Source organism: Phalacrocorax aristotelis, chromosome 6, assembly GCF_949628215.1.
Source record: "Phalacrocorax aristotelis chromosome 6, bGulAri2.1, whole genome shotgun sequence".
Lineage (NCBI taxonomy): Eukaryota > Metazoa > Chordata > Aves > Suliformes > Phalacrocoracidae > Phalacrocorax > Phalacrocorax aristotelis.
The window spans coordinates 45003879-45029244 of NC_134281.1; the positions used below are offsets into that span (position 1 = coordinate 45003879).

Genomic DNA, 25366 nt, shown 5'->3' on the forward strand with positions numbered 1-25366 from the left:
TGTCGCTCTCTCATGCAGCGATGGAGAAGTTGGGGAGCATGCTGTGCCTGAGCCTGGAGGATCATGGCAGCGAGGGCTGAATGCTTCTCCTGACTGAGACAGGGCTGTGGTATGGAAATACTCAGGAGAGGCCCCTGCATCACAGGCTATGGTGCCAGACCTCTCCTGCCTCTTTGCTGTGGGTGCTGGCCCCACATGTGTTGTACAAGGCACAGGGACAGACCTCCCCTCCAAGTCTGTTAGGGAAGCAGCTAATTAAGCTCTGTAGTGTCCCTGAGAGGTCAGCAGGAGATATGCCAGTATCGCAGCCATCTCCCAGAGCCTGTGCCAGAGCAGCAGCTTTGTGCTGTGCCCTGGGACAGGGGGACCTGCCTTGCATCTCCTTGTTCAGATGTGCACTTACTCCTGGTGCTCATGGGGTGACACAGTGCCCAACGCCCCAGGACAGACACCCCGATGTCCCCTGCCTCAGCTGGGCTCAGGATGGAAGGCTCCTGCCTGGGTTGTCCCAGTGGTCCCACGAGCCCTCAGCATGGCTCCAGTGAGGCCGGGCAGTGGGGAGAGAGCCTTTACAAATATTATTGTTGTTATTACCCATAAATATATGCAGGCATTTAACGACCTTGGCATGGAGCATTTCCTGGGGATTAATGACCAGTTGGCTTTAACAGTCCTTAGCTGCACCTCAGGCCATCAGCTCCTCCCAGCCCATCATTAATCCACTGGAAATGTCTCAGGCATCGATCCTCATTGCTTAATTAATAAATGCAACTTGTCTCTCCGCCTGAGATTTACAGATACGCGCTGCTTCTTTCCCTGCTGCTTTGAAGGTGACTTTTTTAGCACAGGTCCCTCATGCCAGGAGGCCCTCACGGGTCTTTGTTTCCTGGCATTCATATGGGTGTGGGTCATGGCAGCAGGAAAGTCTTTTCTCTCCTGGGCAGGAGGGAAGGAACTGAAACACTGCTGGGTTTGGGGTTTCTCCTGCTAATGTGGAACAGCACAAGGAGTACATCTTTCCCACCGAATGCAGAGGCTTGGTTACATTCAGCTGAGTGCATCCAAGAGCCTGGGCAAGAGGGAGTGTCAGCTGCCGTGGAAAAAACATGGTAATTCTCCAAGGCCTTAGCAGGTTCTATAATAATTGACTTTTTTTGCCCATGAGTCGCAATTCATCTCTGATCTTCCTCGGGGAAGGTGGGATTTGCTATCTTTAGTGCTTGCAACTGCCACTTTCCCGGGCTGAGCATCCCGCTGAGCCTGGGCACTGGCTGCAGGGATGCTGACCTGGCAGCCGATGTGGAGGCGCGGCTGCATTTAAATACCATTCCCTGTGTCTCTAGCCTTTACCACTGGTTGGCTTTGTGCAGTGGGTGCCGCAGTATAAATCACATTAATTCCTGAGGTGCTTTTCCGTGGTAAGTCTGAAATTCCCATTTTGGTTTGCTGGCTTGCCTGGTGAACTAAATTATCTTCATAGCCCCTTAAGGGCATATTGTCAGCCCAGACTTACTGCCGTTATACACCATATCTGAAACATTAATATCTCTTCTAAATATAGTGTATTGACAAGGTATCTGGTATAGTGTAAATCCTTGGGACATTTGATCCAGATCATTAAAACTGAGTGAAGGAAGGGAGGAATAGATCAAGTTACCTTGCCGCTCTTAATTCAAACAAGCGATGAATTATTCATTCTGCTATTAATTCTACAGTCCTCCTGCTTTTTATTTATTTCTCTCTTTATTTATTTTTTTCCTCCCAGATAGACAGCTCCAAAAGGTTGCTCGGCCACTGGTGAGGGAAGATTTGCCTGCCAGAGGATGGGGTGCATGGGGCTGGGCTGGCTGGCAGCACTGGCCATGCTGTGTGGGGCTGTCGGGGATGCTTCCAGCAGAGGTAAGAGCCCAGTCCCAGCTCTCAGTGGGGACCGTGGGGCCGATGGGCATCCGTGGCCCCTGGGGAGGAGTGGGTTGTTCGCAGGTGCTGCAGTGGCTCTGGGGTGCAAGCAGGTCACAGCTCTCAGCCCATGCAAGGAGAGTGGCTTGCTCAGGCCGTGGGCCCCCTGGCTTGACCTGGGGAAAGGAGCTGGGGTCTGCCATCACCATGTGCAGCAGCAAACATGGGACTCCACCATGCACTTGAGTTTCTGCTTCATGCTTATTTTACTGAAGACTGCAGGTTGGGGTTGTCCTGTTGTGGTGTCCAGGTGCTTTGCTGAAGCCTTTGTTAACTTCTGGAGTTGCACATGTCTATATAGATATATATATACACACACACACATACAAACATATACATATATATGTGAATATATGTTTGCATGTGTATGTTGCTGTGCATGTAATAAACCCCTCACCTTACCTGGATAAAACACCCCGCCAGTACACAGAGCAAGGGTTAGCAGACAACACAGTAATTTGGGGCATGCAGTGGGCCAGGTCAGCCCAGTAACTTGGCTAATGAGCAATGCCCCTCCCCAAAAGTGGCAGGGCTTTTCTCACAAAAGAGCTGCATCAGAAATCAAAATCTCTTTCAATAATATTATTCGTTTAGTATCAGCCCCATATTACTTTATTGCCTATCCCCAGTAATTAGCAAGGCGATTTTAGATCTGGCTGGCTTTGGTGCTTGTGCCAGCACACACACCCCCTTACCCATTTACTGTGGTGCAGCATCACACACATCTGCAGGACCCCCTCCTTGCCAGGAGGTCACCGCACCAGCAAGCGTGATGAAGAGCCTTGCACACTGGCTGACTATTGATTTGCAATATACTTGGCCCAGATTGATGGCAGCAAGCATCCAGCCTTGCTTGGGAACCCACATGTGTCTCCTAGGGGCTACACAGGGTCTGTGTCCCTCCCAGACATGATGTATGTGCCCACTATATCAGCCTCTTCAGCCCAACCCTAATCAGAGCCAGGGGCAGGTGGCAGCCACCCTGCCTCTCTGCCTTATTTTATCACCATGTCTCAGTATAAAGATTTCATTAGAAAATCGATCCCTACATGCATAACTCATTGTTAAGTGCATTGAGCCCTTCACCCCTATTTCTCCTAGCTTGAATTCACCAATACTACCATTACATGGAGGGATCAGCAGCAGCAGGAGGCACAAAGCTGAAGGTCTGGACAGCCAGGGCACTGGCAAGGCTGGAACCACTGAACAATGAAAACTCACTCCCTACTTTCTTTTCGCAGCAAGAAATGGATGGGGACACCATGCTGTCACTGGCAGGACAAGCCCATGGGCACAGCCGAGCCCTGTTGCAGCTATGCCACGGGGCAGCACAGGGACAGCGGGAGGAGAAGGGGGTTACATGGAGGGATGAAAGGTGATGGGGGGCACACAAGTCCTCCAGGGAGAAGGGGTGGCCAAGCCCAATGGGGGTCTGCAGGGCACTGGTGTTTCAGTAGTGCTGGTGGTGGAATGGAGCCAGTGCTTTGCACCCTGTCTCCATCATTTTAGGCTTCCCCTGGAAAAGGGACATTACATCCACCTCTGTATCCCCCAGGCATCAAATGTGGGGGGGTGCTTTCCGCACCCTCTGGCAATTTCTCCAGCCCCAACTTCCCAGAGCCGTACCCCTATGAGACGGAGTGCACGTGGCTGATTGTGGTGGCCGAGGGCTCCTCCGTCCTGCTCTCCTTCAGCCACTTCGAGCTGGAGTACCACGCCACCTGCGCCTATGACTACCTCCAGGTCTACAACGGGGCAACCCGGGACCAGGGCAATCTCCTGGGCACTTTCTGTGGCCGCAGCCCCCCACCACCCTTCGCCTCTGCCTGGCACATCATGGCTGTTGTCTTCCACTCTGACCGCCATGTGGCCAAGCACGGCTTCGCAGCTGCCTACCGAAAAGGTGTGTATGAGGGATGGCAGTGGCGGAGCATCCATCTCTGTGTCCTCCCACACCATCCTCATCATCTGTACCTCCTTGCAGATGCTTGCGGTGGGCAGCTGACTGGGCTGTCCGGGGAGATCACCAGCCCCCGCTATCCCGAGAGCTACCCCAACGATGCCGAGTGCCGCTGGAGCATCAGGGGGGCCGGCAGTGGCAGTCCCCTCACCCTGGTGTTCGCTGACTTCCAAGTGGAGGGGGGTCAGGGCTGTGGCTTCGACTATGTGGCCATTTTTGATGGGCCCACCACTGCCGCCCCCTGCCTGGGACACTACTGTGGCAGCGCCCGCCCACCCCGCACTGTCTCCTCCGCCCCACACCTCCTTGTCCTCTTCAAGTCTGACTTCAACATCGGTGGCAGGGGCTTCAAGGCCCATTTCTACTCAGGTGCGGGGGTCTTGGGGTGGTGGAGCAGTGGGAAGGTCATGGGGACAGGTCCCCAGAGTGGTGGTGGTGATGGTCTCCCTCCCTCCCGCAGCAGCAAGAGGAGATGATAGTGAAGGGGACCCCTTTGGGGAGAGCTCATGAGATGATGGTGTAAAGTGTAAACAACTACACAATGCAAATGGCATCGTTGTGGCTATCCCAGGCCCCGGGTTGTCTTTTTCTTGAGCAAGAGCCGCCCTTCTCCCGTGTTCATGCAGTTCCTTGGGGATATGGGTTTTCCCTATCTGCTCTGGTAGGACTTTGGCCACCTTCGGTGTTGCTGTCCCCCAAAACTGATGGGAGTCCATGGGCCAAACACAAGGCTGGGGAGCAGTGAGGTGGAGGGAAGAGCATCCTTTAGCAGTAAAACAAGTGATCACTCAGCCGTCAGCTTGTCCACGCCCAGGGGGGCTTCAGGTCTGCTTTCATTTTTTCCTTTCCTTTTTCCCCTAAGTAGGTGAGTGCCAGGAGGTGTTCACCACCATCAAAGGCAATTTCTCCAGCCCTCAGTATCCCAACTTCTACCCCAACAACCTCAAGTGCCAGTGGAACATCCAGCTGCCCCCAGGCTATCGCATCAAGGTCTTCTTCATGGACATGGAGCTGGAGGGCCGGAGCAGCCTGACAGACAGCTGCGACTACGACTACCTGGCCGCCTTTGATGGTGGTGCTGAGAACGGGTCCCTGCTGGGGCAGTGGTGTGGGCAGGAGAGCCCAGCACCCATCACCTCCAGCCACAATCAGCTGCTGCTTGTCCTCCACACCGACCGCAACATGGCCAAGAGAGGCTTCTCTGTTGCCTACGTGGGAGGTAAGGTCTCACTTGGGTGCTCCACAATGCTTTATTTCCATCAGGATATGCCTGAGACCATGTAATTTCTGGAAGGACCCTATGGTGAAGATACCCATCTGCAGGAGCAGAGCATGTGGCTCTTAAGGGATGGGAGTGGAGAAGAATTGGTGGGTGAGCTCCAGCTCTCTCAGAGTGAGAGAGACACATGCTCCGCATTCTGTTTAGTATTCAGAAGATGTTTTCCAGCTTCTTTTCCCCACGTCTCTGCCACTGCCATGCTCCTGCTCCTCTCTCAGGGCATGAAGGAGAGAAACCCAAGGGGGTTTTAGGGGACCAAAGCCCTGGGGGAGGTGACCAGCTCAAGCATCACAACCCTGTTCACTGCTCCCCAGGATGCTCCAGCCCCAGTGGCATACAGCTGAACAGGCTGGCATAAACTGTGTCCTCTCCTCCACTGGCAGCAGCACCGGAGGGGCAGGACCCCCAGGGCATGGCACTCCCAAATCCAGCCAGCCAGCCCTGCCCAGCACTTCCATGCACCGGCATGCCCTGTGTCCCAGATGGTGCATCCACAGCTGGTGGGAGGAGTGGTGGGTAACCTTCCTCATGTATTTGCCAACCTTTGCACCTCAAAAGCCAGCAAATTTATTGTGTTTGTTGTGTTTCAAGATAATTACATCTGAGCTGGCCTGTGTGTCAGGGATGATTCAGACAGGGGCAGCCTTGCCGGCGGGCTGGAGCCAGAGCAAGGCTGCTGGACTAGTGGGACAGGAGCTGCTAGTGGCTGACCCTGGGTTTACAAGCTTTTATCCTTCAGCAGCAAAATCATTCTTTGTTTCCAGTGTAGCAGAAGGGGTTTGGGCATATGTGGCTCTAGGAGTGAGAGATAGGATGGAGTTTTGTCCTGAGTCTCTGCAGCCTCTGGAAGGAGAGAGGATGTACTGGACATATAGTAAGGCTTTAGTGTGCACAGTAGATATGTCCCTGTCCTTGTCCTGCTTATTTCCTACTGTTTTACAGCAGTGTGCAGGGAAACAAACCTTGGCCTCACTGTGCCTGGTCATGGAGAAACCCCATTCCCAGCGGAAGAGCTTGTAGACGGATGGGATGCTAGCTGAAGAGCAAGGGGAAGCCCCATCATGGAGAGGGGTGTGACTTCTCCCAGCTGCCCGAGGCTCCTGCATCCCCTGGTACATCCTGCTGGATGCATGTTGGGGGAGGGCAAAAATTTGGACACAAAACTGAGCCTCCCTCCGTAAAGCTAAGGCTGCCTGCTATGTTTGCCCAGCGATTCGGGCATCTGCTTGCAATTAGCAGCCTGCATGGCACATCCAACCGCCAGCACTCTGCCAGGAAAGCCGCTGCTCTTGCTAGGAGGCACCGGCCTCTCCCTCCCAATGGCTTCCTTGGGAGCCCTCTGTGGAAAAGGGGCACCTCAGCCTCCACAACCACATCCACAGGTCTGAGCATATATATTCTTTTGGAGCCCATGAATGGGCATGACTTGAGCTAGGCATGTATGATTTATGGCCAGTTGAACAAAAGCCTTCACGCAACGAGAGAGGATTCATTTTCTCCTCCTCTTCCTCTTGATCTAATGCACTTTAGTTATTTGGTAAATCTTCTAATGCTTTTATAATGCACTAAGTGAAGTGACACTATTTTTTTCCTATTGATTTCATTGTGTTTTACCAGTTTCATAAGGCAAAGATTCAGAGGGAGCTTCTCCCTCTGAATAATTCAATAATTCATATTGCCCAAGTAGTTGGTGCAAGCTGAGTGATGATTAACTTTAAAGAGGGGGGCATTTTTACTCCCTGCTTCTTTCCCTGCATGGATGCTTTCTGCATCCACAGGGCCAAATATGGTGCCAGAGGGAGAGTGATGGAGGGGGGATGTGTTCACCATTGCCTCACTTGTCTTCTAGGCATCACGGGCAGCTCAACAGCAGCTCCCTCAGTGCACTGTTTGCCAGCTCCCCATAAAAAATAACGTTCTAGGGGAGGTGGAGGACTGATGGTGCCTGGGACAGGACCTGGGCTGGGCCATCCCCCAGGGGGATGCCCCCGGGGATCCAACTCACCCTTCCCTGGGGACCACGTGGCAGGTGGACAGCTGCATCACCCAGGGCAGGCAGATGTGGGGGTCCCCTGAGATGTGTCTCCTCCATTTTGTCACTGTAAGAGTTTCTCTTGCAGGGATGTCGTTGCAGGGGAGCTCTGTGCCCACGGCAAGCCATTAGCGAAACTCTCATGATCCAGTCCTGGGCAGCAACTCAAATGTTTCACTGGCTTTGCAATGATGGAGAGCAGCTGCTCTCACAGGGTAAATCCTTCCTTGCTTATGGAAGTGACAGCATGATTATGTTGTCTGTAATGGCACTCGGGTGTCACTCAGAGAGCTGGGACAGAGGACAAGACTCAAGAGTGTTGCTGGTGCTGTCTCCCGCCAGGGCAGAAATCAGGGCAGTACCTAGGAGCCAGCCATGTCTGACCTCAGCACAGGGCAGGGCTAAAATATTGATATATATAAAATAATGCTTTCTGCATTTTGGGTGTTAGCTCCTTTTTCCCCGAAAACTCATCTCATCATGTGAGTCCTGTGGCAGCAAGGCCAGGTTCTGCAAGATGCATGGCAAAGGCTTGAGGCTGATGTCCCCACTAGTCCTGGTGCTGTCAGTCACCTGCTTTGTGTGTGATGGGGACAGCGAGCTTTGAAAAAAGCTGTGGCTCTGCACTGAGCTACTGCAGTTGCTGCAGCTTGGGGAAATCCCCTCCCAACAGCACTTCACTTGTACCTTGTTTTCTGTCCTGACAGTTGTGCCCATGAACGTCAGCTGCACCCGGACGGACTTCCACATCCAGATCCCTGTGCAGTCCCTGGCCCAGCTGGAGAGGAATAGGATTTATTTGGGGACCCCCTCCTGTGCAGCCCAGGTGGTTGGCAGGAACTTCAAAATACACACCAGGTTTGACACCTGTGGCACTGAATCCCAGGTAAGCAGTTGGCAAACCTGTGTTTAAAGCAAGCTGAGTAGCTGGTTAGCCCTGTCCCAGTCATACCAGCTGCAGAGAGGAGGTCCCAGTCCCTCTCCCATATTCCCAGTAGATGCTGGTTTGATTCGTGGCCAACTACCTACAAACCCTGTGAAAACAAGCTGCACAAAACCCTGACAAGCCGTGACCCTTATCTTGCAGAAACGCAACAACACATCCGTCATCATCAGCACCCTCTACATCAATTTTTCGGTGGGCAACCAGGAGGACATCCATCAGTACAAGGTGCAGTGTGAGCCAAAGAGGAAAGAAGCCTCAGTGACTCTCATTGCCGGCCCTGAACCATCCAGGCTCAGCCAGGCAGAAAACCTGGTAGGTGCCCAACAGCAGGATGGTGGAGTGATGGACACCCATGAAATCAAGAGCCAGGACACCAGCGACATTGTCTTCATCAGCATCTGCATCCTGGCTGGGCTTCTCATGGTCATCGCAGTGGTGGGGCTCGTGCTTCTGTAGGATGCTGCTCCCCAAACCTGTGATGCCAGCCCTGGTTGGGGTGGAAACACGCCCCAAAAACCCACCCTCACCCGAGGCTGAGCACTAACACAGCTGCTTAAATGGAGACACAGCTCCCAGGCCCTGAAACAGAGCCTGAACTTAACCTCCACCTCCTCCCAGCGCCTGAAAAATCTGGGCAATAGCAGCCGTTTCCCTTCCCAATTTGTTTTCCTCTGTCTCAATCTGTCTGTTTGGCTCAGGAGTGCAATTCTTGCGCTTACTAACTCTTCCCGCACCTGCTTCAATTTGTTTTCCCTCTGGTGCTGCTGCTGCTTTCGGGAAAGTAACATTGTTTGCTGATGGCTGCGAATCATCCTGTCAATTACTTCTAGCTGAATTCTTGAAGGTCCAAACCATCCCAAATACAGTGATATTCCCAACAAGTATTTTCCATGCTCTCACCCATGCTCGGGGGGGTACCACTGAGCTGTGTTATAGGTATCTCCACTTGGCTGTAGCTCATGTAGATGCTTCCAGGTGGTGTTTCTGGATGTCTGCAGGTGATGTGAGGAGATCCATTCACCGGATGCCCTGGAGCTCCTCATTTGGTGTTTGCATGTTTTCTAATGGGCCCGTTGCTCACAGGACTCACTTGAGTGCATCAGCCACCAGCAGCTGGAGGGAAGGAGAATGATCTCTCCTCTCTGTGCTTTTCTCTTTTCCAGCATGCCCAGGTGTCCACTGCTCTGAGTGCCATACTGGCGTCGCTCCCAGAGTCTGAAACTGTGGGCATGGTGGTTTCAGTAACCTTTCAAAGATGGCATCAGGAGGAGGGCCTCGCTCCCCTGGGACTGACACGTTTTTTGCTGCCAACCTCAGTGACACCAGACCTCCACCCTTGATGGTGGAGGTGAGTTTAGCAGCCAAGAGGATGAAAATAGGAGTCCTGTGGTCAACTGCACCTTCAGAAAACAATTTCTTCTCCAGGAGCTCTGGTGCTACTGGCTGCTGGATGGCCAGATAACACCCACCTACCTTTTGTGCCATGTCAGTGCAAAGAAAATTCCCTTTCAGCATCACACGGGGCGGGGGACAGCTGGGACAGGTCTGTACGTGCTGCTGAGCATCAGAGGAAGCAGCAGTAAAGGAAAAGGATGGTGATCAAGTGGCTTTTCCTCCTGGTTTGCCCCAGCCCATGGGTGTTTAAGAGGGTGTCTGGGGAGGGAAGAAGGCACAAATCTGCACTTGCCTCCTAACAAGGAGCCTTCATTATCAGAGCACTGACTGATTTGGTGTTTGTTGGTGCAACACATCAGCACATGGAAGATTTCTGAGTGAAATATTTGCCAGCACCTTTAAGGTCCATTAAGGCAACATTTTGAGTATGTGGTGTACATGGACGGGAGACAAGGCCAGACCCCCCTGCTGCCTGCAAAGCCTTGCTGCTAGTTAGTTGCTAGGAATATAAGCGTCAGCTTAAGATGATAGTTACAAGATTTCACAACTGAAAAAACTTAAAGATATAATTAACTTTCCTGGCAGCCCAGATTTTGCTGAAAACAGTGAATGCTGCAGCCGCTTGTGCGCGGCAGCACCCAGCAGCATCCAGCCCCTTGTCTGCAGGACAGGCACTTCCTCACCTTGCCAGAGCCTCCAGTACCCTGTGATTTGCAGGGAAAAAGGCTTTTCCGGGTAGCTGTTGGTGGTGCACTCAAATAAGGAGTTGGACCTGGTTCCAGGCTGCTGCACTCACCCCAGGGAGGTTTTCCAACTTCAGCTCTGGTCTGAAGCCACCCGAGCATCCCCAGGTGCAGCCCTTGCCTACACATATCCCTCGGGATGGAGGACTGGTGCTGCAGGAGCAGCTCTGCTCCCCCAAGTAAAGGGGCTCCCCAGCACTCCTGGCACCGCAGGGCATTATCCAGGGGCTCATGGCTGGGGTGGTTAACAGGACTTGAAGATGCCGTAAGACACAGGGCAGAGTGAGGCCATGTAACCGCTCAAGCCGGTCATCCCCCTTGGAGCAAGGAAAGTCTCCCGTGATCACTGAGCACCAGCCCTCCTCAGCCTCTGGTCATGCTCCGGCATGTCTCAGCCTCTCTTTTTCTCCATTAGGTTTTGGCATCCAGTCTCTCCCTGCGCCGCAGGATTTTGCTCACTGATGTCCCCTGTTAAACCACCTCTTCTCTGTAATACAGGGCCCTCCCTTTCTGTTCCAAATTTGACACCATGGGAAGCTGCTTCTGAAAAAAACCTGGAGGTGTCACCACCAGCACTGACCAGGAGTCCTCCGTGCTCTCAGATACCCAACACCACCGAGCATGAAGGCCCCAATTAAAGCCATGCCAGCAGCATGGGGCAAAGGGGACATCATGCGGACAGAACTAACACCTGAGGTTGGGGGTCCCAACCATCCTCCTGGTTTGGTGGCCAGGACGTGGGAGCACTGCCTCTCCCCAGTTAATGCAGGATTGGTTTCCATCCAAAAGAGCAATGGCCAAATGGCTCACGATGTGCCTGCGGCTTTGCAAAGCTCCCCAGCTCCCTATGCTGCCCATGTTAACCCCTTCCAGATTTCCAGCCCAAACCTGCTCCCGGCTGGTTTATCCTGCTTGCCTCCACACCCCCACTCCCCAAATCACCCACTATCTTCCCCAGCTCCTTCCCTCCACCATGTCTCAGTGTCTGCCTCCCCAGCACCCTTTTCCCAGGGGCTGGTGGCAGCCCAGGAGCATGACACTGCTGGCTGAGGCATGGTCCCAGAGTAGGACAGCTCCAGCATCCCACACTGGTGCACAGAAAGACCTGGCAGCACTGATGGCATGTCCCTAGCCCTGTCCCCAACACACCCACGATAAAAGTCCCTTGTAGCCATCACCCTCCTGACCTCGGGCAACCTTTTCTCATCAGTGGAGCTCTGTACAGGGCACTTCATGCTCACCCAGCTCCTGAGTGTGACAGGGAGTGGCTGTGCTCTCCCCTCTAGGACGGGGGCTCACCAGGTTCTCCTGGAGTCATCCCTTGCCTTTCCCATGGCTCAGCCAGACCCTGCTCGCAGCCAGCTGTGACAGGGACACCTGGCATGGAGGAGGCTTGGGGACACTCCAGTTTGTTTCTCACCATGATAAGCAATGCGATGCAAAGAGTGGGAGCTGTAGAGAGAGCTAATAGAAAGGGGTCAGGAGGAAAAAGGAGAGGTGTAACCAGGGGCTGGAGCTGTTATGGCCTTGCAAATTAATTTGAATAAGAAATCTGTCCATCTGATCTCCATACAATCAAAGCTCCCCAGAAGTGGATTGAACGCGAATTTCCCTGCCACCACCCGCGCGCTGCTGCTGAGTGTGGCCACGCTGTGGACTGGAGCAAGTCCAGGGCGTGGCACCCACAGCACTTCTCCGTCAGCAAGCACATCTGCCCTTGTCCTTGTGAGTGAAGACCCCGGAAGCACAGGAGGTCACATCAGGACAGCCAGGAGAGGAGAAGATCCCCCGTGAGCAGGTGCAAAGTCCCCTGGCTGGGCACTGCCCCAGTTGGGGAGGGAGCCCAGCCAGGGAGGGAGACGGTACAAGCCCACAGCCTGGAGAGAGGGACTGCCCAGTTCGTTTTGTGAAACAAACACTTTTTTCTCATGTAAAAGCCACTCAGGTGAGTTGCAAAAAGATAGCAGGAATCTATCACAAGGGCTCCCTCCCCTCCACCATGCCCACTGTTCTCATGCATCAGGCCTCAATTTCCCTCGTTGGTGTTTGCCCGGCACTTCCCAAGCAAGCGGGGAGAGCAGTGAGCGTAGGCAGTGCTCCCGTTACTCATCTGATTATTTATTTAGAGCTTGATGATTTGATTGCACTGGGCTGAATGCAGCCACTCCATCTCCTGGCTTTGCTTATGGACATGGAGTCGCATCCAGCTGGAGCAGAAAAAGGCTTTGCTGTTCTGCAGCAGGGAGAGCCTCTGCTATCCCTCTGCAAGCGCCTGCATGCAAATCTGATGAAGAACGATCGTTGAAAATCGTAGATCATAGAAAACAGGACTGGAAGATCCCCCAGGAGATTGGTTGGTTTATCCCTCTCCTGCCCTGGGGGAATCACTTCTACCAGAGAGAAGCTGGGCTAAAATATCTTTAAAATCCCACCCATGCTTTCAGTGTTTTCTCTATTTACCAGAAAGGTTTTCCTAATGTGTCACATTGGTGGGATGTGCTGATGGGAGATATGCTGATGGGCACTGTGCTTTTGTGCTGCTGCACTGGGCAAGTGCAATGGCAGTGGAAGTGCCCCAGAACAGGTACCACTTGCCCATGCAGGACCCTACTCCCCCTGCTTGGAAGCACAGGATCAGCTCTGGGACACTGGGCAGGATGGTGCACCCAACTGGGGCTCCCAGCAAGCACATAGTGTCATGATCATAGAATGGTTTGGGTTGGAAGGGACCTTAAAGACCACCCTAGGGATTCCCTACCTTAATGATCCACAACACAAGGGTCTAGCAACCCTAGAAAACCCCACCTGCACCCAGGGCAAGCCTATTCAGGTGCAGGCAGTTATGCCCTGATGGCCATGAGCAGCCTGGAGGAGCCCCAGGGTGGGAGTGCTCTGCTGAGGATGTAAACTGGTCACAGCTGTGCCCAGGCTTGCACAGTCTTTCTGATGCCCTCAAAGCTGTGGGCAGAAAGGGAGGGAGAGAGGGAGGGTGAATGAGTTGACAGGTAGGTATGTATGATTGTATCATGGGGCTGGAAAGGAGTGTGATGTAGGCAGAGTGCCAGCTTGCATGGTAGGTCGCTCTCCAGTCCCCTGGAGCCACCTGCCACAAGGGCGGTGAGAGGCCAAGCAGCACTGCAGCTGGGTGAGCTCTGGGGATGGGTGACCCCTTGGTGGCCGTGCTGGAGCCCCCCAGGTATACGAGGTCTGTCCCTGCAGTGCAGGGTAGAGCCTGGGGGTCTCTCATTGCTTGTGCACAGCTGCCTGGCTGCACACACCATTGGGCTGCTGGCGTGGGGAGAGGGATGGTGCCCCTCTGGCTGCAGTGCTGTAATTAAGGAGTGGGTGCTTGACTTTTCACATGAGCTCAGTACACCAGGTCTGGCCCTGCTCCCTTAGGCAGATGGATGCTGCAGGTCAGGGGCTGCAGACCCAGCCGTGCAGGAGCTAGCTGTTTGAGGGGCTTCTCCTTTCCAAAGCAATGCTTCAGCTCTAACAGGTAGCTTGGGTCCCTCTCCTTCCAGGAATGCTTTATAGACACCAGGTTTCCACACTCGAAAAAAAACCCTGCCTGCTTGGGTGGGTAATGCCAGCTTGCCGCAGGGGCATCTCTACGTTGGGGACCCAGGTACTCACTGGAGACCCCAGCTGTGGCAGCACAGATGCGGAAGCAGTAGTCAAGCAGCACTCCCATCTGGGGAAACATAACAGATCAAGCATACAGACAATTAAAAGTGCAATCACGGTGCTTACTGGGAGTTGTTTTCCCAGCTTATTTTAAACCCTATTTCATGGGCATCATGGCCCCAGGGTCAGTAAGGTCTTCCTCCCCTGCTTGCCAGGGTTTGGGCATACAGAGGCTGAACGGGGCATTTGTTCCATAATGTATGAGAGAGTTTACAAATGGATTTTGAGCTTAGTCATGTCCCTGCATTGGGTTCAGGGGGTGCAGATTTGACCCTGCCTCCCCTCTCCAGCTGACTCTGCCTGTTCCATCCATCCAGGACAGGACTGGAGTGTTTGCAATGTGAAAATTTCAGCTGAGGCAAAATATTGGGCACAGTGGAAATGGGTTGGGGGTTTTTTTAGTTGTTTTTTTTTTGCCATTGGAGCTGGTTTGCTAGAGGTACAAGGTTTGTCCATTATAGGAGCACCCTTTATAAGGAGATAACTGCTTGCTATATAATAATATATAATTAGCAAGGATTATCCCATAATCTAGTCTAATTGACAGAGACCATGGAGGTTGTTCAGTGGACTGCTAGCAGAAGAATTAGAGTATCATTAGTTCCAGTGTAACCCTGGCACAGGCTTCCCTTTTCTGCATCCTTTGGCATGTCTTGAGTCCCTTCATGCCTCAGTTTCCTCTCCTGTGAAACGCCAGTATATCCACCTGAACAAGGTGGGGGGGTGGGGGATTTATCCTGCAATAGCAGCACCTGTGCAGATGGATGTTTAAACAAAGGCAGGAGGGCTCTCCAGCCCTTGTATATTGTCCACAACATGATGTCTGCTATGGGAGGCCTTGCTCGTTAGCATTAAAAACACCTTAAAAGTGCCACAGCATTTAAAGCAGCAAGGGATATTCAGTGCTTGTGGTGCTGTGCACTGCATGGAGGAGCAAGGGTTTGCTAGCTACGGCCAGCCACACTGGGCAACTCCCCAATATATTTTCCTCCCTTTTCCTCTTTTCGGCTTTCTTCCATCCCTCCTCTGTTCTAGCCCCCAATTTCTTCTCTGTCTTATGCTCCTGCTCCATGGTGTGCCAACAGACTCTGGGAGGAAAGTTCCTGGAGCCTACATCAAATGATCAGGGCTCCAAAAACTTCTGTGGCTGTTCCTTGCCTTAACATCTCTTAATCTGGGGCCAGCCTAGCAAACCCTTCATATTACAGGTCTGCCGGGGAAGCAAATGAGATCTAAAAGTTTGTATTCTTTGTGAAGAAACCTTTGAAGAGCCTCTTAAAAGATGAAAAATGGTGAGCTGCTGTGCACTCTCTTTTCTGAAGGACAGGGAGGGTCTTGCCTACTCCTGCCTTCTTTTGCCCAAGTAATTTGCAGCAGGACAAAGCTCTCCTTAGCCATGCCTGCTGATGGGGAACAGAGCAAGTTGTGACCCAGTGCCCTTCAGAAGCTGGGGTCAGAAGTCAGCTCTGGCAGGGGTGAATTCCCCTCCATCCCTCCCGGCGTTGCCCTGAGCCCACCCTGTAACCCCCAAGCACCAGCAGCACAGGCAGGGGAGAGCAGGAGACGTCACTCACATCCAGAAGGTGCTTCCCTCCTCCCTTTGCTGGGTGCAGCACGTCTCTAAAGGTCTGCTGGCTTTATCTACTCTTTCATTGAACAAAATCTGTAGGCTGGGCTTAATCTGGTAAGAAAAGGAAAAAAAAGAAGAACCTTTTCTCCAGATTGGGTGGCTTCTTGATTTAATGTTTCCCCTCTAAAAAGGAAACCAGCTATTTCAAAGGCACCATGCCTGAGAAACATAGCACAAGGGAGCCACCACTCAGACCTTTCATCCTCCCTTTTAATCTAAAAGGGTTTCCCCAACAGGAAGACAGGAGCTTGTGGAGAGTCCCTGTCTTTCTAATGTGTCTTACCGGTACCCTGTGGCTGGTCTGCACCACCCAGAGGCTGCCAAGTAAAACCAGAGGAGAAAGCAGAATTTAGGAGCAATGCATGCCTGGGCCAGTGAGGCCAAACTTTAGGATGTGCGAGGGGCCCCTTCTTCCCCAGCTGCCTGTGTAACCCATGTGGTGGGGAACCCAAGCTGGTGAGGGTCCTGCAGGACCCCCCCTGTGAACAGGGGTCTATAGCAAACTATAGCAGATCAGAAATTTCAGAGCCAGGCCAGCCTTAGGAGTGATGTACTCCCTAGGGTTCAGGTGCCTGTGCCCTTCCAGACCCTCTATTTCAAGGGATTTCTGGAGTCACACGGACTAGAGCTAGTGCAGAACAGTGCACAGCGCTGAGAGAGGCCATCCCTGGCCTCCTGCTTTATCCATGAGCCACACAGCTCTGGTCTCCCTGCTGGCTGTGCTGGCCAGGGGAGGGAAGGAAGAATTGGTTGTGCTCAGCTTTAGCTGGAGGAATAGCAAACTGCTTCCTAGGCATATGCCTAGGCACAAATAAATGCAGTTGTGTAGCTGAGATTGCTCCAAGGAGGGTGGAATCTGGTCTTTATAGCATAATTAAAAACTTGATTACTGTCAGGTATTGGGTATCCCTGTCACATTCAGCATCGCTCTTTGAGAAAATAAAGCCCTGTGTTGGCCTGTTGCTTTTTTGTCTATTTTGGGCTTCCTTTCCTACCTTCCTTTCTGGTTTTGTCCTTAACCCATTCCCTTGTTCTCTGCATTTCATCCTGTGCTGCACGTCTCAAGTCCAGCCCTCAGGGATCTTTTCCAGTTCCTCCAGACAGTCAGTTTTATGCAAAGTTGAGTCTGTGAATCTTCAGCCCAAATGATACTGCCAGCTTTAACATCAAGTTGCAAGAGCTGGACCCAGAGCTATATGCTTAAGTCCCTTCAAAAACTAGTTGGGCAAAGATATTAGCCACAAAATAAACGAAATTCATAGGAGAGTTTTCTCCTGGTGTGTGGTAACTCTGCATCCCTGAAATTAATTCCCAAAAGTAAAATACGTGGCACATTGAGAATGATGTTAAAAAAAAAAAAAATCTCTGCAATATGTACCTTGAAGAGCTGAAGGTATTCAAAGTCGATCAAACAAATGGAAAAAAAAAATCCTTCTTCCCTGAAGGCTGCTCTGAAAAGGAAGGTGTCAGGGACCAGGAGAGGGCATGGAAGAAGTTATATGGAAAAGATGGGCCTGGCAGAGCTTTGCTTATATCCCAAAACAGAGTCTGATGGCATAGGACAGACTGAGGTTGTAGTTTGTGTGGAGCGGAAGAGCTCATGTGCACCTCTAAGTTGTTCCATGCTGTCTGCAGATCTGGGGGGGCAACAGCTGTCCCACAGTAACCCCAGCTGACGTCTGGACAGCCTGTACGATTACGATGAATGGATGTCAGGCAGGCCTGCTGACAGCGGCTCGTACCTCTTTTGGCTTGCACCACTTCAAAAGGGATGCACAAAGGATGAGATGCAGCCAGATTTTAGGTTTGTTTTTTTCCTAGATACACCTTGAGGACAAGGCTGGCATTCCCCACCACCTTCCCATTCCTCCACACATTGCAAACACCACAGGGGTGCTCTGGGCCTGGAGGTCCTTCTTTATGTCTATGTTGCTCTTACTTTTAAATTTTACAGTGCTGTATCATGAATGGAATTCCTTCCATGGGACTGTTTACTAATAAAAGGGGAAAGAATCATCCACATCAACTTCCCCCTCTCTCAGTTGCTTCCCAGGGGTGAACTGTAAAAACAAAAGTGGATCTTGCTGAGTTGCTGTTTTCAGAGCAAAACTGTCATTGCTATAGAGCAGTTCACTTTCAGACAGCAACTGTCCTCAGTGGTTACCCGCACTGTGCAACACAAATTGGGTGATTCCTGGACCTGTCCTGCAAACAAATGCACAACACAGCATAAACTGGCTGTGTCTTCAGATAAATCAAAGCTCTCTGACAGTATCTGACCTACACGGGAAACTTCTCTGGCTTGGCTTTCATTAGAACCAGAAGTTCCTAATTTTCAGGATTTTTGCTTCTCACATGTTACCTAAATAGAGAAAACACAGCCCAGCACCAGGAACAGAAAGCTGAAAATAAATAGTACAGGTTTTCGTGTTGCAGCTCTGGAAGCAAACCTTGGGTTGTTCATTGATCCTGAACCCCTTCCATGGCAGTCCAGGATACAAGCATTCAATTACAGCTGTGCATTTAAAGTTATTTAAAAGGGAAATGGAGCTGATGACTTGTAAAAAATAGAGGGTTTTCACATCTCTTGCTACAGCCTGGTCAACAAGTGTTAAGTCTATATTGATGTATTATCCATGTAGTCACCACTCACATACCCGCCAGTTTGTCCCATATTGCCTCTAACTCACTTAGCCTTAACTTTCTGCAAACAAGGTGTCTGTAGGCCAGGGCATCACTGTTTTCAGAAAAGCCAGAGGTTTGAAGGTACCATCACAATGTGTACAGAAAAAAAAGGGGTCTTGCGCTGGCCCAAGCAAACCAAACAGGATTTAGATGTTCTTAAGAGAACCTGCAATTATCAAATGAAATCTAGGGAGTTCAACACCTTGGGAAACTCTCAAGAGTTTCACTAGCTTTAGTGTCCAGAGAAGAAGAAAGTTTTTAGCAGGTCCACATAATGACAGTCCCATTTTAGGATGAAGGCTAATTCATAGTTTTCCCACTGCATTATTTGTCCTTCAGTGACTCTTCTGAAATGAGTGCTGAGCACAACTGATCAAAGGACACTTCCTTCTGGTATATTAGACTTCAATTCCCATGACTATGAACAGGCAGGTTTTACTCATCCCCATATTTGGTCCTCTCTACCCTGACAGCTCAGAAAATGGTTTGTGAGCAGTCCCTTGTGTATGCACACACACAGAGAACAGAGAGCACTTTATCACCTACCAGTAGAGAAACACTGCGCCTGTCACAGCTTTAATAGCAGCTTATGGAGAACAAGACAACTTATGACACTGAAGAAATCAGAGCAAATATGAAAGGCAACACTTCTAGTTTTTAATAACTAGAATGAATTAAAACAATAGTTTGTTGCTTAAATTTGTTCACACAATAATTCTGAACCATGTTCCTTCTGGAGGAAAAAAAAGCCTTTAAAAGGAGTATTTTGCTTATAAACTAATTTTATTTAGAAAATTCAAGTTTTTTTTTCATATTAAAGTACAAGCACCACATTTAAATAATGAGTGAGGTACAGAAGTCTGAGCAAGCTGTTCATTAAACACAGAGGCATTTGATAGCACCTATACTCCAGGGCATTTTGATTTTCACCCCAGGGCTTTAGAAAATGCCCACAATCACAGGATGACTGAGTCTATGAAATGGTGAATAGCAAGTTATTGAAGCCCATTTTGCACCCAGCTCTAGAATGCAGCACAGGGAAATCACCTGGCTTGGCAAAACAGCTAGCTCTTGCCACAGGCAGGGCCCAGCTGCAGCAGACGCGGCCAATTTAGGGTAAACTAGAGTTTGCAGTTATCCAGCAGGAATCTCCTCCCATGGATCAATTACCCTGAATTCCCAGTATTTCCTACCAGCACAGCACAGAGCTGCTCTGTTATGTTATTCAGCTGATTACACCTGAAGATCCACATCAGGGATGGAGCTAACCTGAGGTATGACAAACACGCAGAAGTGAGAAACAAGTGAGTCAGCAAGGATGGTTTTGTAGCAGGAAAATATACAGAGGAATAGAAGAAACTTTTCTTGCAACAAGCCCACAGGGATTTCTACCAAGTCAGATTTACAGCACCAGTTTCATCATTCGCAGTTCTCGTCTTCAGCGGCCCTGCTCATAGAGTGGTGCCCGGTGAGTCACACTGTCAGCACTTCTGCGCTCCTGTCACGGCAGAAAGGGCTCCCAGTTCCACAGAGATGTAGGCACATGAAGTTCTCACTCAGGATCAAGCATGACACCTCACTTTTTATGGCTCTGTACAAATGTAGGGACAGTAAGCGTGCCAGTCTTGACTTCTGCTCGGATTTCAGGTTTGTGCTTTAACGAGAAGACAAGAGCTCGCACCATTCTGCGATACGGTGCGCTAATGAGACGGGAAGAGAGATGAAAAGCTTCTCGCTCAATATTTTCAGCCAGTGGGTGATCAATCTGAAAACAGCAAAGTATAAAATTAGATCTTTACATTTAATGAGGAGACCAACTGATTGAAATTGGAGTTTGGTCCTTTTCAATGTTTCTTCATTAATCAGCTTAGATTCAAGGAAATCTACTTCCCATCACAAGTGTAACAGGAAGAGCAATTTAATTCCACCCTAGCAATTAAGGAACAAGGCAACGTGGTCAGTAGCAGGAAACATATCCACATCTCCAGCTGGGTGGCAGTACTTTGCCATTACAACAGGAAGCTAATCTGCAACTAGCTTTGGGTATCAAGCTCAACTGCAATTATAAGCTATGTTGTACTGTCTCCGTAACGCTCACTTTTGATCTTGCTCACATAAGGTACCTTGGATACTATTTAAAACTTCATTCCAACAGCAACCCTAAGACTTGGCAACTCTGCCTGGTGCTATAAAGGGAAATGTGGGCTCTCTGTCTGTAGAAGGAGGTGTAATTAAGAATGCAGAAAGGGATTTGCTGAATGTTAATTAGGTAGTTATTGCTTCAACATGTGCCAAAACCTGTAATTTAGCACAACTTAGAAAAAAATCCCCCACCCATCAAGAAATGGTTTTAATTTCACTTCTGCCTTTTGTGATGGGGAATCTCCCATGCTTTGCATGCAGGAGATTTCAGCATGCCAACCAGTATTCCTCCAAGTCCTTTGCCCGTTCCTGTTTTGCTACCCATCAATAAACTGCCGCTCTGCTGGGCAGCACTAGAAGCCCCTTGGATCCATTCAGCCCTGCCCTGCCCTCCCTTCTCCTTTTTGTCAGCCTCTCAAGCATCCCTGCTCCCCATTTGCTGGACCTCTGTGGCTCCCCTGCCTATATATGCTGTTCCTCTTCTGCTGTAGGCTCCACTTACACATATGGTGGTAACTGCAAGTCAGAAGGTTAGTTTTCCTTGATGTACTTTCAGATGAGTCCAGTTCAGAGGTGGTCCTGCTTTACCCAGTACTACTTGCTTTAGGGTGATACCATTGCCTTTACATCCCATAGATTCAGACTTTCCTACCAGTCTTATCACCATGCACAGATGTGCTTTCCAAGAACTAAGCTTGACCCAGTGCCGTGGCAAAGGTGGGCTCCCACCGTTCTGAGGCATTCCCACAGCAAACCATCCATTTGTGCTGCCTCAGTCCAGATGGACTGGAAGATGGAGAGGTTGTTCTCATAGCTAGCAAACACATAGCTTTGAAAATCGAGTGCTAATCACTTGACTTGCCATTTAAAGGATAATTAATGAATAAATTAAAAAGGAAAATTATTATGGTATTTCATAGACCAAGCAAACTAGTCATTAAACCTTACAGCAAAGCCCTGTTCATTTACTTAAAGATACCTGAGGGATCTGGTATTTATCACCACTTTATATACTGTCAACCTTGCCTCTGTTTTTGCAATAGATTTAAATTTACAAATGTTTAATTACTTAAATATGAAACACCCAAAAGGTTCCAGTGTTACTTTCACAGCTGTTAAGTAGTAGGAAAACCTTTCTGTTAACTTCCTCCTTCTCTTGTACAACCCAACCGCATTAGACACACAACTATTCTGTTGACTGGTTATATAAATGAGAGCAAATACACATCACTTACAATTAGTACGTTTACTTCGTTAACAGCCAAAAAAAAAACCCCTACTTTGAAAACAAAGCTACTTTTAAGTAGGGAGGTGAAGGAAATCACTGAAAATAGGAACAGATCATCCGGTCCAGTCTCCACTCTGCAGGCAGGACCAGCTTTACAGTAGCTATGGCTGAAAAAGGTTTGTTTAACTTGTTCCTATACAAGAAGTAACTATTTGAGCCAAAGACAAATGGATCTGAACACTACCTCTAGATCCAGGGCTTCACAAAGCAGCTTCCGTGCATTCTTTCTGAAAGCCTCGGTCTTGGGATCGCTCCTGACCTCTATTGAGGGCTTATTTGAATGGTCTTTGATGAAAGTTCGCCACTCCATGTAAACATCTTTGGCAAGGCTGGCCACATCGTGATCTGAATGTTTGCGCATCTTATTCACTGTGTGACCTAGAAAACAGCAACATCTCCTTCAGCTTTGGTAGGTGGACAAAATACAGTGGACACCAGTCAAATCATATTGGTGCTAAAGCAGCCACACACATTTTTTCTTCACGCAGTGTCAGCAAAACAACCAGAGCATTGACACAAATAGAAATATAAAATTATTAGGAATTAATTATTAGGAATTAAGCCTGAAGTTGTCACTCCTTGACTTCTGCAGTGATTTTTGCCTGAGCAAGGAATTAACCTATACATGTGCAAATTACCTTCCCAAGTCACCAAGGTGTGGTGATGCAATATAGGGCTATGTTAATTTTCTACACCGATACTACATCTGGTGAAAGTTTGTAAGATTGGCCTACAAAGAATGCCGTTTTTAAACTGAAAACCCCTTTAAGGAAGCAGATGTTGCTGGTGATGGCTATTGCATTTTAACACGCAAACATCACAGTGACTCCAAGCAGAATCTTTCCAATCGACAGGGCCTGCAAAGAGGGTTTCCTCTGAGAGATGACAAAAGGGACCTTCTTCCAACAGAGTAATTCTCTCTGACCACTAGCACTGTTGGCCAGGAGATGTCACTGTTAGGCTTTGGTGGCTTTTCCAGCCAAGCTGCATTAAGGCAGGCAATGGGAAAAAAAAGTCTCCGGAAAAGCCTGAATGAGTTGAACATGGCAAATGAAACGACAATTCAGAAGTAAGGGGAAGGGGGCAGACCACATCTCCTTGTCTAAGGCAAGGGGGGCCCTCCGAATAGAGATCCAGCTGCTCTAATGGCAAACAAAGGCCAGCACAACCGTCTCTGGCGCCAGGATGCTCTCCATAAACAGGAAAGGCGGGACTGTGTGGTCTCACATTATCCCTCCCCCAAGTCCTACAGACAAGAGCTAGGCATAGGGCTGTGTCATTGCCTGGAGCTGCCTCTCCGACGGGGATTTCTCAGCATGAGGATGCAGTCAGCAGTTCTGCGCCAATCCGAGATGAATTTCTCACTCGTTCAGAGTATTCAGCCAAATCAGGTCAAAGAGATGAGCCACATCTCAGATGGCAAAAGAGCACTCTGCCATGCCCCTGACAGGTAGCAGGAGAAGGGATAACACACACAGGTGCCCAAGAAGAGCTCTTCAGAAATCTGACTACAGAAGGGGTGATTTGGAAATAAGCAAGCACCCTGGGAGGAATTAGAGCATAGCTGACTTTTTCAGTACAAATATTGAAAACTGCAGGCTGAATACCAATTTTTTTTTTTATTCAGCGGCTGGATAAATCTTTTGAGACCACAACTACACTAATTTCTTAATAAGCTTGCAAGGCAGTCTCTTTTGACAAGCCAAGCAGACACAAGACAAATATTCACGGTCTAGATCAGACAAGATGTACCTATTCTTGTTGAAAGTAACACTTCCTTGGACGGTATTTTCTTCTTCAGCTCCTCCAAAGCTTCGATCAGATTCTCTTTTGGTTGCCCAGGAAGCTCAAGCATAGACTTCCATCGTTTTATGTCTTCCACAACCACAACCCTCTGGAAAAAGAGATGAGCCATTAGGAAAGTGGAATATTCTTATTATAAATAAGGACACTGGCTTCACCTCAGCTAATGGGGCTGTTATCAACACATGAATTATTGATTATGGCATGAAACAGAGCACAGAATACATGATTGTTCAGAATGATGGATACTTGCTTAAGATTAGCACCCTACAGCAAACCAAGACAGAATTAACTAGAAGGCAAAGCAAGATGCTTAACCTTGGTCTGCCAAACTTAGGGCACCTAACAGCAAATGTCTGCCAGAAGAGAAATGTTTTGAATTTAAGGGGTCCATAGTATAAGTGTCTCTTAATAGAAAAAAGGATAAGAGGGAGGCAGCTAATTATCTTTAGCAGCCTAGCAGAATCCAAATCCTGCTCAGACTGACTTTAAATTTAAAATAAGAGCAGAGAAAGAAACAAAGCATTAGGGAGCATGAACACAAACTAACATACACTGGCCGCTTGCACAATGGCTTTCACCCAAAAACACCTGTGTTTTTTCCACAGACATTGACAGAACAGGGTACAAACAGTGCAAGTCTCGTATTTCAGATGCAACGTGTCTTGCAAAGATTCAGCAATGGTCAGGCAGCTGGGGTGCTTTGCACACCATTCTTTTGCTTTCTACCTTACATTAATAAGCTGTTTGGCACAACATATGTTTTCGTGTTCCGTTTCTACAAACAGGTGGCAAAGAGGGGCTCTGCTCTTATGCAGGTCTCATGCAGGACCACCGTGCAAACAACAGAAGGGCTTTCCTTGCTGGGAAGAAAAGTGGGCCAGCTGGCAATATTGAAGCTGATGGTGCCAGCTGACTGAACTCAAACCATGTGCCCAACCTGACCCTACACCACACCAAACACGTAGGAAGGGCCCACATTATAACCTGTCTCAGTTTAGGAAGCCCGTCTGAATTCAGCACAGCCACCTGCATTTCGCCAACTTCACTTCCTAACGCACCCACCCCGCTCTCTGTGAGGATGCCTCAATGCTGCCAAGATTTCAGCAAAGAACTGGAACAACAGGTGAATCCCTGCGTGGGCACAGAGCGACTGCTGGGAAGACGCACCGGGATTAACACCCTCCCCACCCTCCCTGATAGTACAGGACATTATTTTGGGTTTAATTTAGAAAACGTTCCTCCCGCTGTCGCCCCACGCCGCTCGGCTCCATGCAAAGGCAGGGTGGCGGCCTGGCGAAGGCCTGACACCCCTTCTGCTGTCCGAGGGGCCCCAGGGCCAGCCCCGGCTCCTCCCGGGGTGCCTCTGCCGCCCTTGCACAGGGCCTCCGGGGAGCAGCGCGGCCCTGCCCCAGTGCAAAGCCGAGGACAGCCTCGTGTCGTGCCCTCGGAGGCAGCGGCCCCACAGCAGCACCCGGTAGCACGGAGTGAAGAACCTTCCCTCAAGCCCTGGAGGCCGGGGCGAGCCGCACCCCGCTCCGCCCCGCCCCAGTGCCGGCGCCCAGCGGTGACTTGCCTTGAGGGACTCGAGGGTGGCCTGGCGGTAGGCGCGGGGGGCCGGGCCGGCCCGGCGGGGGCTCTCTGGGCCGCAGGCCCTGCGTATCACGAACCGGTCCATCCTCCCGCCTCACCGCCCCGGGGCGGTGCCCCTCGCCCGCCCTCCCGGAAGCGTCGGCCCCGCCCTTTCCGCCGCGTAGTTCCCGCCGGCGGTGAGGGCCGACGGGATGGCTGCGGCCGCCCCGCAGCACGGACTATAT

At 50.3% G+C, this 25366-nt stretch overlaps 2 protein-coding genes across 4 annotated transcripts; one reads left to right on the forward strand and one right to left on the reverse strand.

Moving 5' to 3' along the window:
• Window positions 1–894: 894 nt before the first annotated feature.
• CDCP2 (CUB domain containing protein 2) lies at window positions 895–9643 on the forward strand. 3 transcript variants are annotated; one of them, XM_075097555.1, is made up of 8 exons: window positions 969–1109; window positions 1766–1899; window positions 3515–3862; window positions 3944–4288; window positions 4785–5138; window positions 7938–8116; window positions 8318–8488; window positions 9340–9643. In XM_075097555.1, exons 2-8 carry the CDS (start codon window positions 1824–1826, stop codon window positions 9514–9516), a joined length of 1650 nt encoding a protein of 549 aa, XP_074953656.1. In that variant the 5' UTR covers window positions 969–1109; window positions 1766–1823; the 3' UTR covers window positions 9517–9643. The 3 variants fall into 3 exon arrangements, with proteins under 3 accessions (XP_074953655.1, XP_074953656.1, XP_074953658.1); XM_075097554.1 differs by lacking the exon at window positions 9340–9643 and having other exon boundaries at window positions 895–1109; window positions 3469–3862; window positions 8318–9052; XM_075097557.1 differs by lacking the exon at window positions 9340–9643 and having other exon boundaries at window positions 8318–9052.
• Window positions 9644–18859: 9216 nt separating this feature from the next.
• TCEANC2 (transcription elongation factor A N-terminal and central domain containing 2) lies at window positions 18860–25287 on the reverse strand. The gene is made up of 4 exons (XM_075097577.1): window positions 25126–25287; window positions 23499–23640; window positions 21931–22124; window positions 18860–20081 (listed from the first exon to the last, which is right to left on the reverse strand). Exons 1-4 carry the CDS (start codon window positions 25225–25227, stop codon window positions 19893–19895), a joined length of 627 nt encoding a protein of 208 aa, XP_074953678.1. The 5' UTR covers window positions 25228–25287; the 3' UTR covers window positions 18860–19892.
• Window positions 25288–25366: the final 79 nt, after the last annotated feature.